At 33.3% G+C, this 16447-nt stretch overlaps 1 protein-coding gene across 1 annotated transcript in view; it reads right to left on the bottom strand.

Moving 5' to 3' along the window:
* The window catches only part of LOC125063196 (hemicentin-2-like), a 241160-nt gene that overhangs the window by 23074 nt on the left and 201639 nt on the right, over nucleotides 1–16447 (bottom strand). Inside the window, exons 3-5 of the mRNA XM_047669500.1 lie at nucleotides 10008–10101; nucleotides 3414–3562; nucleotides 1396–1476 (exon numbers count right to left, since the gene is read on the bottom strand). Coding sequence (XP_047525456.1) covers nucleotides 1396–1476; nucleotides 3414–3562; nucleotides 10008–10101 — 324 coding nt within the window. The remainder of the gene's footprint in view (nucleotides 1–1395; nucleotides 1477–3413; nucleotides 3563–10007; nucleotides 10102–16447) is intronic.

The raw sequence follows: 16447 nt of genomic DNA, 5'->3' as shown, positions 1-16447 counted from the left end.
TCGGTTTTGTGTTTTTTTTCTCAGAATCTTATGAGCGATGAAATCACTCATACATACGTACATTTCTTATTCTTGCGTCTTTTTTATGCGACAATGATTTGATTTAATGATCACCACGTTCAATATTACGTTATCTTTCTTTAAACTTTATCACAGAATTATAAAACAGACCTTTATTGTTGGTTATAACTTGGGTACATAGCAACAAATTATTGAGGTAAAGTTATTTTAGTAGGTAAATTTAATTTATACTGGCTTAAAAATATAAACGTGGATAGCATTTAAATTTCTTCAATTTGATTATGATAGCTTAAAGTTTTTGGAGTAATCGAATAGAGCATAGACATTTTTTAAATTTGTAATACCATATACATTACTCGTATACCCGAATAACATTCGCATGAAATAGCTTTCGTTTAGTTCTGTATGCCTAGTACTCCGCCTAACTTAGTTTCAAGAACTTGTATTATGGCAGGCTAGATGGATTTTAAGTTACCATTTAAATAAGGACCTTACATATAAAAATATCAGTCACATAAATGTCTATCCCTCTAATCCCATCCATCTCACAGCTCATCCTTCAGGCAATTCGTTTAGGATCTTCGCCATTAAAGTCGTGGAATAGACTGCCCGACTCTATATCTACGATTGGCTACCTCTCTAACATCTTTCAAAACTCTTCTACATACTCGTAAACATTTCTTAAACATATCCTATCCTGCTCAATCGTGACTTGTAATTCTTATTATTTTGTATTGTATCGCAATTCATTAATCCGTGAGATTGGCTTTTTAGATTTTAGTTTATTTTATTAAATTATTTTTGTATTATTTTATATTAAGGTTGGTGATTCAATATTTTTGGAACGAAGTTCCTTATCGCGCGTTGTGAAAGGGGGCTAGACGGAAAAAATTCTTACGAAAAGTTGTCACGACACTTTTTTGCTATTTGCTATTGTAATACACGGGTTCTCGTCCGATCACGGAAGTTAAGCAACGTCGGGCGAGGTCGAGTACTTGGATGGGCAACCGCCTGGGAACACCTCGTGATGTTGGCTTTTTTTTTGTCGTAAGATTGGCGTCGAGAAAATCTATCATACTATTATGATACCAATTAACATATAAATTAATCGAAAGGAATTTCGTTCCATCCGGGTGTCCCTTGACACCTCTAAAGTTTTTTTTATTATTATTAGATTTGGTTATGCAGTCCTTGCACACATCATAGGTTGCCTGGAAGAGATCGCTTGTTAGCGATAATGCCGCCCGTTGCATCTCTTATATTTTTACTGTTATTTGTTTTTCTATAGTACCTATATATTTATTGTACAGAAGTGTAAATAAAAACAATATAAAAATATCTGTCACATAAATATGTCTGTTTCACTAATCTCACCTGAAACCGTTCATCATTGGTGTAGGTGAACTTCCCGGAGCTCAAGATATGCCAGTCGCGTTTTCTAATCCAGGACACTTGCTGTGAAGGAAATAGACCATTAATATATTGTCATCTCACTCAACACTCCGCTTGAAAAATTAAAAACTGCTATTATAACTCGTAAGTATAAGTTATTAAAAAAGGGAATTGATTACGGCTTTAAGTATCTTATTTGTTTTAGTGTTAGCTTGGATGTGCGTCGCGCGTTGATTCCTCCTGTGCACCAAAAGTTTTATTAAAATTAAGACTTGCTCGTTAGGAAGCGGTAACATCGCGAGGATAATATTAACCAAGTTTTCAAAAAAATAAAATTCGCTTATTATTTGTTTGCGTATAGCTTTGATATCGTTGTCTGGTAATTAAAGTTTGTGGTGTATCGCATATCACATGCGTTTTGAAGCAAGAGATTATAGGTTATATATATGTCGGAGATTAAACGCGATTAATATAACCTAATCTCTGACATATATATAATGTACGTTTAAATTATTGTATTAGTATAAAAACTTTTAACACACCTGTTTATACAATTAAGTGAATCTAAAATTAAAAAATCTTTAATGACGCAAATGAATGTAATATTAGCTAATGTTTGTATGAAGTGCCTAATCAATTTCACAAAATTAGGAATATAAATAAATACATAAAATTTATTAAAATACATCAAACATACTATTGCTTGACACACAATTATTATCATTAACACACGTTCGACACACACAGTCATAAATTTGGCTAATGATAATGACGCAACTATCAGACATTTTCGTATGAATTAACCTAACCCAACCAGCTAAATTACAACTCATCTGAGAGGCAAAAATCTAGTATCTTCGTAATTAAATCCTTCAAGTATTTATAGAAAATTGATGCTTCAATATGTTATTCATTATATTCCAAAATTAATTAGGAAGTTTTTAACCAACTTTTCACGCAACCTCCACAATGCATAGCAAAATATTGCGCAGAATCCATTACCACAAAACACTGAAAATCCGAAACAAACTACATATATTTACACGAAACTTAATGAAGAATAGTTGAGTGACTCGTAAATTAGTTTTATACGTTCCCAGTTGTAACCAGTTAGTACCGGAATGCATGAATTCAAGTTATATAAAATTTCCAGCTGTAAAACGCTTGCTAAGCTCATAGCTGGCAAGTTGGCACAATTACAATCTGACTTGCAGTACAATTTGCATATCGCGCACGTCCACTTGATATTTAGAATTGCGAGATATGGAATATTGTGACAGCAATTTGTGTGAATGAAAGGCTTTTTGGATTGATTGATGTATTCATGCTGTGAACTCACAAATTTTGTAAAAGTATTGAAAATTTGATTGCTCGATGTAATAATATCAACTGTGCTAATAACTGAATGCTTAGTTTTTTGTACAACAAACAATTTTTTTTCATGTTATATGTTTAGTGATACCGCCCCCAAAGACACTTACGAGTGTGTGTTGCCAGTCTCTTAAGAAGTCGAATTGGTTCGGAAATACTTCAGTAAGCAGCTGATTTCACATAGTGGTGGTGCGCGGCAAAAACTGCCTTAAGAAACGCTCAGTAATGAAAAATATAGAAAAAAGCATTTGAAATTTTGTGGTTGAATCTATTAATGTCTGGATATTTTAATTTTAATATAAATATCTAAAACAATGTTTTATAGATGAGCCCTCAATAAGTCATAAGTCTTTTATGCGCTTAAAGGTCGACAACACACACGTATTTTCTCTCTCACAGTGGTTGCCAAAGAGGTTTTCACGAACATGATGCTTATAATTAATAAATAAAGATAAATTTTACAAAATAATTACAAGATATAGCAAAAGATAATTTTACGGTCAGAAACATGCTTCCTCACGATGTTACCCGCCCCCCCCCCCCCCCCCCCCATTGGTGCACAGTCGTAGTTCGAATTTTCCATCAAACTTATTTTAATAAAGTTGAATTTTTAATATCTAAAATCTTACCCCTCGTTCATTTAAGTGCCCAACAAGGCAGTGGAGGTACGCTGTGCCCCCCAGCTGTGCTGTGACATTGCTGACGGAGTTGTTCGCTGTAACATCTGCTGGTGCAACACTGCCACGCCAACCACGGGCTTTCGATGCGCCGTGATGTCCTGGAAAATATATCCAAACCATAAATGACTGAGTGTGTTTAATTGCAACTGGGAGACCTATTATGATTTGGTTGAAAAAAATCACCTTTACAATCAAAGTACAAAAAGTTAAAACAAATTACTTCTTATTAATAAATAATCAAAAAGGTCATATTTTTTGAAACGCAATCCACTCAGCATAAGCTGTCTTACCTAAAAGCTTACCTTTGCGGGGTTTGTTTAATTAGAGTTGTGTGCTGACACACATAATCTTATGAAGAACAATATAATTACATTTCTGTAATTGTATCTAATATAACAACGAATTATTATAACAAAGTTAGTTACCTCCTACCAATATTAACCAAAAACTATTTAGAAATTTCATTAATTTTAAAATATTAGTGTAATCTAATTATGCACTCTGTATTAATACTTAACTCAATAAGGATGTAATTCTTACATGCTTACTATATATTATATCTATATAATATACTAGTCATATCAGCTTTTATCATTCATAATATCGGGTTTCATATATAGTTAGCATATTGTTTTAGAATAATAATGACTACGTACGTGTTCTTCAAATTTGACGTAATGTTACTGATATTAAAATATAGTAACAAAAACAAATTAAAAATCTAAACTTATTACGGTATCAACTTCGCATATTTAATCACAAACCAAAACAGTTTTCAAATCAATTTCGTCTCGTATCAAATGATCCACAGAAGTGGGTCCTGTCGTGCATGTACAATTCTAATGTCCACACGTAACCTTTCTATTGACCCTCTTATCCTTTTTAGCTTTATAAAAAGCGATTATTAATTGCGAGCCGATCAAAAATATAGAATCTATGCTGTTATTCTTCGATGCATAGTCTCACCAACAGTTTGTCTTGCAGGGTTACCAAGCCGCACTATTAAGGTTCGAGGCTTAGTCCTTTGAACACCAGGCGTACCAAGTGAACCCCCAAACTCACTCGTTCTACAAAAACATTGTATTTTACACAGCTGTTCAGTGGATTTATTAGCTTCCTTGCTTATGACTTTTACGAGTTCTGACCAATAGACTGTATAACTTCAATATATCTAATATATAAAATTCTCGAGTCGCGGTGTTTGTGGTTAAACTCGGCTCGACCGATTCTCATGAAATTTTGTGTGCATATTGGGTATGTCTGAGAATCGGACAACATCTATTTTTCATCCCCCTAAATGTTAAGAGTAGTCCCCTAAATATTTTTTTATATATTTTTAGATATTTGTTTCCGTATTTATTTTTTTATACAGCATTAAAAAATACATACAACCCCTAACTTTCACCCCTCTACTATCAACCCCTATTTTTTTTTAGATATACCTACATGGCAAAACGACGTTTGCCCGGTCAGCTAGTAATGCATAAAATTGATTTCTTCTCGCTTATTGAAATCCAAGGTTAGTTCGGTAACATTCATTTCACTTAATTTAGAATATTCTAACTAAGATATGTGTCCATTTAACTTACTGACTTTCAATTTAACTATTCGGCTTTCAACGTTTTAAATTTTGTCTCTGAAACCACCTGTAGTTGCTGTAAGATAAGATAATGCTGGAATTGCTATAACTAACTTTGAACATTTTCATATCTTCTGACAAAGAAGATTCAGGCATTCAATGAGAAATAGTTTATAAGTTGCAGAATGGTCCAAAACTTGAAGGTTTATTTTGCTCACCGTGCTAGAAAATTGTTCCGGCTGTCCGTTTTGCACAAACACAACACCAATGTACATTTTTAACAACCTTTTTTACTTTAATTTTATGTAAAACTTATCTCAATATTATAAAAAACAAAAGATTAATATGTGCGACTATCACCGCCGCTCGCGCCGGCCGCTCTACCCTCTATTATCTATATTTTATCTTTATTAATAATAATTATTTATTTATTGTAAAAATCACTTGAAATAAAAAATAAGTTTTTATTTCACCATTACGCCAATCGTAATCAGTTTATTGATATCTGAATAGGATTTATATAAACTTTTTTTAAATAAGTATATTGATTACAAAAAACATTAGGAGCAACGTAAAATTTAATATGTTTCATAAAATCAAGATCAGTGTTGGCTTCAGCGTGCGAATCTCATCATGGGGTCGTAGATTCGATCCGGTGAAGGAAAACAGCGTGAGGAAACCGGCTTGCCTTAGACCCAAAGTCGACGGCGTGCGTCAGGCACATGAGGCAAATCACCTACTTGCCTAATAGATTAACAATGATCATGAAACCGATACAGAAATCTGAGGGCAAGACCTAAAAACATTGTAGCGCCACTGATTTCTTTTTATTTTTTAAAATCGATAGCATTGCATTGTTTCAATGAAAACTCTAATTTGTCTTTTTCTGTATAATTGTGTTAGTATTGGAAAGAGACGCTGTGTTATTAAATTTGTAATGAGACCGGTTTAGTTATTATTAATAAATAAATAAAAATGTTTCCCAGTTTAATTTTCGTGTACACTACACACTTCGGCAAAAATAAACCGAATATAGAATTTCCATTTTTGGCCAATATCGAAATGTAAAGGGGAAAGTTATGAAACGGTTTAAGTTATTGAGTGCTAACAAGTTTAAATGGATTGACACGCGCGGTAAAATTGTTAACTGAATTGCAACTGTGTACAAAACCGCATTTTTTTATGTACAACAACCTGTAGTACTCTGCGATAAAATCGGTGATTGGAAATATCTTGATCAAAGCTTATATTCACGAAGTATCGTAGGCCTGCAATGGGGCATAGAGCTAGCATTGGTTCTGTTTCATTAAAACTTTTATAGGCATAGTAAGTTACTACTAATACTTTTTCCCTAATATTTAAATGTTTATCCTTATCTGTTTTGCGATTCTGTAACTCACTTTTCGAACTCTCACAGCGGTTTTACCAGCGGCGGTCGCGCTCAAATCAGTCGTAAAGCAGTCATTTTACGATTTGACGTATGAACGTACCTCCCGGAAATCGTGGAATATTTATATGATTTTTTTATGCTGAACTAGTGGATATATGAGGAAGCTAAAACAATTTTTTTCATATTTTTATATGCTCTACAAATAACCGATTATCATTACTTTTGGATCACCCCTCGTATAACCTAATGTTTTGTATACTCTTTATGCAATGAAATGGGAGTAAATAAATTAAATTCCGTACCTAATACACACCTCTAAAACATGTTACTTACAACTTTTTCATTCGCCGTGCAAGGAAATATTAATTTAAATGCATTGCTCGCTCAATAGGTAACTAGGCCAAAACAGATTTCTAATAAAACTTTAAAATTCAATATTGAAATCTATATTACTATATCCACTAAACACAAAAGAAATGGAAGAAAACTTGATATCAGAGGTCGTGTGTTGCTTGCAATAATCAACAGATTTATCTTTATAAACTGGGCATTCTTTTTTGAGAAATCTTAAGATGTATTGAAGAAAAATATATGAAATTTTACAATAAAACTTCTTAGGGCAAAAGTCTATAATGTCACTATGTCTGCCGAGACTGACAAAGGAGCTGCAATAATTAGCACACTTAAGGCCTGTATTCACTTTAATTAGTTCAAGTGCAAGTGATTAGTAATTGAGGATTTGCCGACAGCAGTCGATCAGCAAGTATGGACGAACATCAAGAAGCGCGCTTGCAATTGGAAGAAGTACTGAAAGAAGTATTAAACGCAGTGCTATCTCAACTGAAGAAGTTTTGGAAGCTGAACTTGCAGGACCAAGAAAAGTATGTGCTCGAAAATGGATTAATAGAAGACCCATTCATGGCGCAAGCTCAAAAGAATTGGCTGCGAAAATACGATGGAATATTACTTTGCTCTCAGGTTGACCGAAGAATAGTGCTGTCCAGACGTATTTTGGCAGGCACGCTGCGAGTGAGGGTAAAGAAATAGAACACGCTTCGAATCTCGTTACTACGCAGCCAACTAATCACCTGCTCTAATCAGTCGCTGTCCACACTTGTTTTCTCCTAATCACTACCTGCACTAATCAGTAATCAAAGTGAATTCAGACCTTTAAATAATGTATTGTTCATTTATTATTTTATTTACTGCAAATACGCAATTTAAACACATAATTGGATTAAAAGTCAATCCTTGAATATTTGTACAACTATTTATATCATTTATTCTTAATTTAACCTGTCTTTATGAATTACGTAAAACCATAAAATATGCATGCTAAGCTTCGAAGTGTAAAATAAGGTTAATTTTCTTAATCTACTCCGAGATTCAACAGGGGTGTCTAAATTAAATCTCCAGCGTTTCCTGGCTCTTGACGTAAAGCTTAACGCACCTTAAATTTAATCCGTTTGACGCTCGCGCATAAAACCATGACGGTATGTTCACGACAATAGCGGTTACTGTAGCAACACTTCACTTTTCAGTGGGTATTTTATTTGAATTTTAGTAAACTTATAACCCTTTTTTCCAATTCAAGATAGTTTTTTGTAGAATCATGGGCGGATCGTGATTATGTGGGGCTCTGGGCTATTATATGAAAGTCACAAAGAAAAAATACACAGACCGAAAACAAGCGACGGGGAATTCCCCGTTCCGTTCGATAGACACGCATCGCACATGAATTGATTGATCTCAGGGAAACCAACTTTATGATTGTTTTTTTTTAATTTCAAATATTTAATTTAAATTGAAAATATCGCCTATTGTTTTCAGTGGGGACTTGGGGCCCTTTGTATCCACGGGGACTGCAGCCCAAAGAGTCCTTAAGTAAATCCGCCGCTGTGTAAAAGGCACAATGCCTGATATAAATATAAAAGGTCAACAATGCTGTCGAACTATGACGCTTTATTTAAACTTATTTCGTATCTAATTCAAAATATATTAATTTTATTTATTTGACTAAACATACGTTGTGTGTTGTATTATGTTATGATTTAAAATTGCAACCAAACAGTCCCTCAGTGATACTGTTCATACGTAAATATGTGTATATTTAATTACATAGGAACAAAGCGTTATATCGAAATCCAGTCTAACGCATTGGCTTCGAAATCGCACATAACCAGTATTGCACAGGCGGTGCAAAATTTTTCGCTAACCGCTTTTATTGAGGTCATGGCCTTCTGTTTGATGGACTTTTTAGAATTCTGTTTTACAATATTCTCACAAAAGAATGTGATTGTGTTCTTGTAACAATAGATCTGTGATAGACAACGCTTTGTTACAACTGTATTGAAGTTTGAAAATTAATAAAACTATGATTGTCAATTTTCGGTGCCCTATTATGTTTGCTTGTAAATTGAATAACCGTATGTAGGGTACAACAATTTTCCTACCTATGCTATTGAAAATACTGAGTGATGTTTTGTTTTAAATAAATAAATCAATGGCGCTACAACCTCTTTAGGTCTTGGCCTCAGATTTCTGAATCTGTTTCATGATCATTTTTAAATGTAATAGTCAAGTAGGTGATCAGCCTCCAGTGCCTGACACACGACATTGACTTTTTGGGTCTAAGACATATCGGTTGCCTTACGATGTTTTCCTTCACCGTTCGAGAAAATGTTAAATGCGCACATAGAAAGAAAGTCCATTGGTGCACGGGGATCGAACCTACGAAACCATACTAGGTATGAGAGTCGCACGCTGAAGCCACTAGGCCAACACTGCTCTATCATGTTTTGTTTTGGTAATGATTAATTCTTCACAACAATATAAGCCAACATTATACACAAATAATCCTATTAGTCTGGAGGCTTTAAACGTTTTCATAATAAGTAATGTACGAACAGTCTTGAATATCAAAGCTGCTCTCTATTTAAATTGATATTTTATGATTGCGAAATTCACTAATCTAAATACTGCCTTAACAAAAATTTTTAAGTTTATGTTAATTAATTTGTCTATATTAATTTAAGCTAGATTTTGAGACAGTATCTAATATATAAAATTCTCGTGTCACAATGTTCGTTGTCTTGTGACAACGGCTCGACTCATTCTTATGAAATTTTTTATGCATATTCAGTAAGTCTGAGAATCGGCTACTTTCTATCTTTCAAACCCCTAAATGTTAAAGGTCTCACTCCTAAATTTTATTTTTTATTTTTTAGACAAAACTTTTTGTTTTGATTTTTTTTATGATACAGCATACAAAAATACATACAACCAACCCTTAATTGTCACCCCTCTACGTTCAATCCCTATTTTTTATAGATAGTTATTTTTATTGAACTAAAAAAATGATATATTTCCTAGAAATAATATACATGGCAAAACAAACGTTTGCCGGGTCAGCAAGTAACTTATAACAATGAGTGTTTCATTGCTCGAAAATAAAATTTTAATATTATACACGGAAACATACCTATATTTTGACTACACGATTAGGTTATCCATGGTATCTACGTCTATAATTAGCATATTAATTTTGCTAGTGTAAATACATAAAGTAACTTACGTATATCTCCTGTGGATGAGGTGAAGAGCGGCAGCATAAGGAGCACAGCAGCAGCAAGCGAAACGCCCATTCCGCTCGCCACTCCCCATTTCATCTAAAACAAAAAGATATTTATCTCTGGTTAGTCTATGGTATTAAATTTAAAGTTTGTTCGATAAATTTAGAGGAATTTTCGTATGGTCCAAAACTACACAAATAAAAACTTTCTGAAAACTAAATAATAAACCCGTAATTGGAATCCTGTATTTTATTTATTTATTTATTAACACTTCGTTGCATATACATTAATATAGTACAATTGACATAATTAAATAAAAAGGAGAGCAACTGGCGGCCTTATCGCTTTCGAGCGATCTCTTCCAGGCAACCACTGTGAGAAAAAAAAAGTATTAAATTACATAAGAAAGGCAAGAAGTGCAAAAATACATGTATTACATTTAGTTGTTTAGAAAAAGAAACTTATCAGGAACAAAAAACAAACTAAACTAATAAAGAATACATGAAAAAAAAACATAATAATAATAATAATAAATAGTGCACATGAATCATTTTCAATCTCTTAAATTAAGATCAGTCTCACGACAGTTGGTAGGTACCTATTATTAAAGTTAGGGATACGATGTGGACAGGTAATGTTTGTAAAGAAGAAATTTAAAGGAAGATAGAGAAGGAGCTAAGCGAATAGGGACTGGAAGTGAGTTCCATAGCTTAACTGCAGAGACCTTAAAGGATTCGCCAAGAAAGGGCGGACACGGGATTTCAAGGATATAGTTTTCGGAAGAGCGTAAGCTATAGTTATGAGATCCCAAAAATTTGAAATAATTTTTGAGATAGGAAGGAGTTTTAGGGTTGAACAGAATGGAATATAGGAGATGGAGAACATGAGCATCACGTCGCTGACGAATGGGTAACCAGCCTAGCCGTTTACGGAACGCAGAGATATGGTCGTACTTTCTTAGACCGAATATAAATCGGATACAGAAATTTTGAAAACGATCCAGTTTATTTAGCAATTCCTCGTTTAGATCGCAAGAACAAGAATCGGCGTAGTCCAGTAATGGCAGGAGGATTTTTATGATTAATAAAGTTTATTTCTAGTACATACATACAACACAAGAAAACTGAAGTTTTAGTCGATTCTGGACATACAAGTAATACATAATAACCTTAAAAAAAAAGAATATAATAACTAAAATATATTATTTATTGGAATCGTTAAATCGCAGAAGACTTTATTTTTATGGAACAAGAGGCAAACGGGCTTAAGTGATATGCAAACTCTCAATGCCAAAGGGTACGCGAGTGCGTTGCCGGCCTTTTAAGAATTGGCTTCGTCGAGTCAGTTCAGAAATACTTCTGTGGGCAGCTAATTCCACTTAATCTTCTGCTAATTCCATTTGTGGAACGACGGACGTCGAGGTGTTACGGATGGTATTTTGTATTCTGCCTTGACGTCCAATGATGAAACTTATGTAGGGTTTGGTAGGAAAATTTATGAAATTCCAATCACATAAGTTTTATAAAGCATACAGTTTTGTATGCTGTATGCTAGATATAATTTAGTACCGATGTCACGTGGGGCTACCCAGAAATAGCAACACACGATGACCCGATTTCCGCAAAATGGCCGTCACAGTTGAAGGGTTTTTCATTGTATATTTTTATGTAAGAACAACCTTTTGTTTTGAGAAGTATTTTCATTGAGGTTAAAGTTCGGCTGTACGCTTATAGATTTTACTTTCAATATTTGCAATTCACACCTTCTCAAACGGTGTATAAATAAAATAGTGAACCACGTATTAAACGATATCAATAATGTTTATGCAATTATGCATAGTCTAAACACCTACATCGAACAAATATAACATCAAAAACGTCCTACATTTGATTGCCCCTGTTCCTTAGTGTGGGATATACCCTTTTGTCATTAACATTACACCTTTACATCGATCATAGGACAACGTAATAGAAAATTAAGTTTACCTCATAACACAATTGAAGTAAATCTTAAATAATATTAATCCCGTATACACATATTAACAAAATGCTTATAAAACTCAATGTTGTCCAGGAAATTCCAAGTATTAAATAATAATTTTTATCTTAAGGCATTAAAGGTTCATATATTAACAATGTACGTGTTTTTTCTTTCAGAACTCATTTGTGTTGTGTGCTTATCAAAGCTCGTGTAACTCACAAAACATAAACATGGAGTAAAATGAAAACAAAAGAGAATCTATTGAGATCAAAGCGAGGGGAGATGAAGTTAGGAAAGCTTCCGTCGTAAACTCAATCAATTGTAGTTCTGTTATTTGATGTTCATTAAATGTCGACTAAATAGTTTTACAGTGTTTATTTAGACTAGCAAAACCAGGAAAAAAAATGTAATTTTCATTTTTATAGATAGTGTTTTGGATCACTAAACATTCTTATTTAGTACGCAGCGTTTCTATTTTTATTAACATATTTTTTTTACGCTTTTGATTTGGCACACATATTGTCGCATTGACCTTTTACTAATTATTAGCTTCTATATTAAAATATAATCTAGTTAGTATTTTAAATTATTTATTTATTAAAAATGATCTGAAAACGGTCCTCTTTACATACTAAAAATTGTGTTAATATATAAACATATGCGGAATATATTGTAATAATAAACCGCATATAATTATTGTTGTCGTAATAAAAATATCTTAATTATTTACCACCTTACATCCTCATTTAAACTAACTCTTATTCTGTAAAGACATTTAAATAAAGCGTTTTAAAGGGAAAGCGAATTCATTATTTTATATAACTCGCGAAACAGAGCACGATATTTTTTGTTAAAGTTGTTTTACGGTAAAGATTTTAATAGATGTGCAGTAGGCCTTACGCAGAAATATTAGATTGAGGTTTATATGTAGAAATAAAGATGCAACCCAGATACAACATTTAATACAGAACGAATGAATTAGGTAAACTCATTTAAAGCTTTACTAAAAGTTTTTGCAAACGACTGTGGCGCTAACAGATTCTATAGCACAAGAATATGTAAGCTAGGTTTTCAATTTTGGTTGACGAAGACGCCTGTCTAGTACTGGCAGTCGAATTCATCCATGATTTATATCCTTAAATAAATATTGCTACAGCAGTTTAAGTTGTGTCTCAGTCGAGGATATCCTCTAGGGACGCGTAGTCGTTGAAAATTGAAATCGAATCGCCTTGTAAAAATGTTTGAGATAAAAATGTTATTCGCAAGATAGATTGATGTAACATTGAAATAAACGTATAAATTCAATTCCTCCAGCTATTACAAACTAGGTACTTGAACTACAAAGTTGAAGTGGACATTTTAATATTGTTGCTACTTTTATAGTAGATAGTCGCCCAACAATATCAGTCTTAGTGATAATAATAATGGCATATCATTCCTGCGTTTAACCATCAATGATTTTTAAATTTGATGAAACGCTGTCTATACCATATAACTTAAGAACCTATGGTCAAAAAGTATGCGGATGTCACATCTACTGCCCTGCGATTCTGTAACTCACTTTTCGAACTCACACAGCGGTTTTCGTATCGGCAGTCTCTCTCAAATCAGTCGTGAAGCAGTCATTTTATGATTTGGCATTCTAATAAACAATAAACTACAAGCACCCACCTTTTCAGAGAGACCGCCGATGCGAAAACCGCTGTGTGAGTTCGAAAAATGAGTTACAGAATCGCAGGGCTGGTCCATATATTATATGCCCTATTCTTCAATGTACAAATATTGTTCAATGTTCCGAGCGGCTTGATCCATTGGCGTTGCGTAGAGATGTGGCGTTTGTTTTATGTTTTGCTATTTTAAAAGAGTACCGAGAGTTTTTTACGCCGGCTTTTTCTCTCGGCCTACACCCTCTGTCTTCTTTGCCGATGAGTAGGGATGCCTACAAATTCAAATTTAATGTCGTGGAATAAGTGATACAGGTATCTTGTTCCATAATAAACTTATTTTTTTTTATGTGGAACCAGCTGCCCACTGAAGTATTTCCGAACCAATTCTACTTCCTTCCTTCAAGAAAAGAGCGTACCAATTTTTATAAGGCCGGCAACGCACTTGCGAGTTCTCTCATTGAGAGTGTCCATGGGCGGTTATATTTAAAGATATTTAATTAAATTTACTTTATGAATAATAAAAAAACCAGCTATATAACGGTAAATTGCTCTGGCCTTAGATTTCTGCATCTGTTTTTAGATGTGCTTTTTTATACTTAACTATATGAAAAGGATCTTTTTATTGATTCACAACTGGGAATCAAACTCCCTGCGTAAAAGCCTGCCTATGCTAACACTGTTTTTAAACTCGTATTGATCAATAACTTTTGAAATATACTAGATGTATCGACAAAAACCTGATTAAAAACATCGATTTAACTGTCCATTAATCTCAAGTCAATAAAATTATGTAAACTCCGTCGTGTGGGTAGGATGTATTACAGAAAAAAATCTGATTAAAAACATCGATTTAACTGTCCATTAATCTCAAGTCAATAAAATTATGTAAACTCCGTCGTGTGGGTAGGATGTATTACAGAAAAAAAACTGATTAAAAACATCGATTTAACTGTCCATTAATCTCAAGTCAATAAAATTATGTAAACTCCGTCGTGTGGGCGTCGTTAGTGCTATAAAAGCCGTATCTTTACAAAGTATAATACCTATCATTTATAACGAAAACATCACGCGAGTCAAGAATCACGAACAACCATCGCAATTAGCCGTAATTTCTTATTAATTACACAGCGGAGAAAGTGTTTTCAGTTCTTTGTAATAGTTAGTGAACTTATAGGTTTTTAGTATGTGCTTTGATAATTTGGTATGAATAAACTTTGACTCGTTCTTTTAATCACTTTGTATAGATATAAATGCCTTGTGTAACGTGTGGGTACGTATATTGTCGTATGTAGTAGTTATTATGTGAACATGTTCTGCGGTATTGTACCGGTATATTTATTCAATACTCTTTGTATTATAATATTAAAAAAGGCTTTTGTTTTGTTTATAATATACGTGTGAGTATAAAGGGCAAAAAGTTCAAAAGCAAATTGACTATTATGGCAAGTTCAAAGACAGAATGATTATTGATATTTGAGAGGAAGAATTCTCTTTTTTATTTTTTTTCAGTTTTTTCCTACAAGTTTCTAAGCCCTGAGAGATTTTAAATCTATTCGTAGTACGATATTGATAAATACCGGAAAATACCTTTACGACTCATTGCGGGTAAATACAGAAATTAATAGAACATTTCTCAGATATTGGACAGCCCCGCCGCCATCATTAAGAGTTGGAAGGAGCTTTCATAGCTTTCAAAGTTAGCAAGAAATTAACACAAATCAATATATAAATACACGCGTTGCGCGTATGCGTCTTATGAAAACTATTGCTATACAATCCACATTTTAAAGGAACTACTAGTTAATTTAGAGTTAAGGTCGGACTTTAAGAAATAAGAGTCAAATTACATTTCGTGAGGTGCGTTAATCTCACGAAATGTATCATTGCTTCGGCGTATAGTCTGGAGTTCTGATGAAACAATAGATGTTTCAAGTTGAAGGTTATGCCCCCTTAAGATACGGAATAATTTCTAGAATCGCTCAGTTGGTTGTGCACTCGGATTATTGCTTTTAGACATTTTTGATTCAATTCCAGCGGAAAAAACGTTAAAAATTCTTTGTTGGAAATTTTTGATGGACATATTTAGCTCTTAGAAAAGTGGTTAGATTATAAAACGATTAGTTAATATTTGGTTAGATTCCTGACTACATAAATATTGTTTCGATTTCAAAAGCTTACACGATAAAAAAATTTTCGTGCCGCATACGAGACAAAAACTTTCCATTTAATTAAACAATTGTTTATAAATAAGAAAAAATAACAATCGAATACTTTTGCGAATAAAGAAAAACGCTGAGCAGTTAAAAGTTTTAATTAAAATTTACTTGTGTATTGCGCCATTGTACATTCACAATGAAACGAAAATACGTGTTCTTTGTATGGATTTTAACAAAATTCCTTCTGTTCGCAGTCACACGACTTGAAGTAAATTACTTTAATTTGTATTTATTTCGCGGATGTGAGAATTTCAAACCAGTTCCTGGTTTTGAACTTTCTTTTGAATACTCAACTTCTAAATACGGAGATATACTTTTTAATGACTGCCTTTGAACACGAGACTCGCCTGCTGAGTCGTTGTTTATGCGTCTAGTCTTTGTAATATTGATAAGTTTAAAGACACTCGGGTGTCAATAATATGTTTCTGCTATCGCTATGTAGAAACAAAGAATTTATATTCCTACTAACAAATAGAAAGAAGCGGTATTTCATTTTTAACGACAGACAATAGTAGGGAAATTTAAATAAATTTATTTTCCATCGTCATTTTGTGATCACATTAATTTTTAATAGAAAAA

The sequence above is a fragment of the Pieris napi genome, chromosome 1 (assembly GCF_905475465.1).
Source record: "Pieris napi chromosome 1, ilPieNapi1.2, whole genome shotgun sequence".
NCBI classification, from domain to species: Eukaryota; Metazoa; Arthropoda; class Insecta; order Lepidoptera; family Pieridae; genus Pieris; species Pieris napi.
The sequence above is the reverse complement of the archived record's forward strand: the minus strand, read 5'-3'. Positions and strand labels throughout refer to the sequence as shown.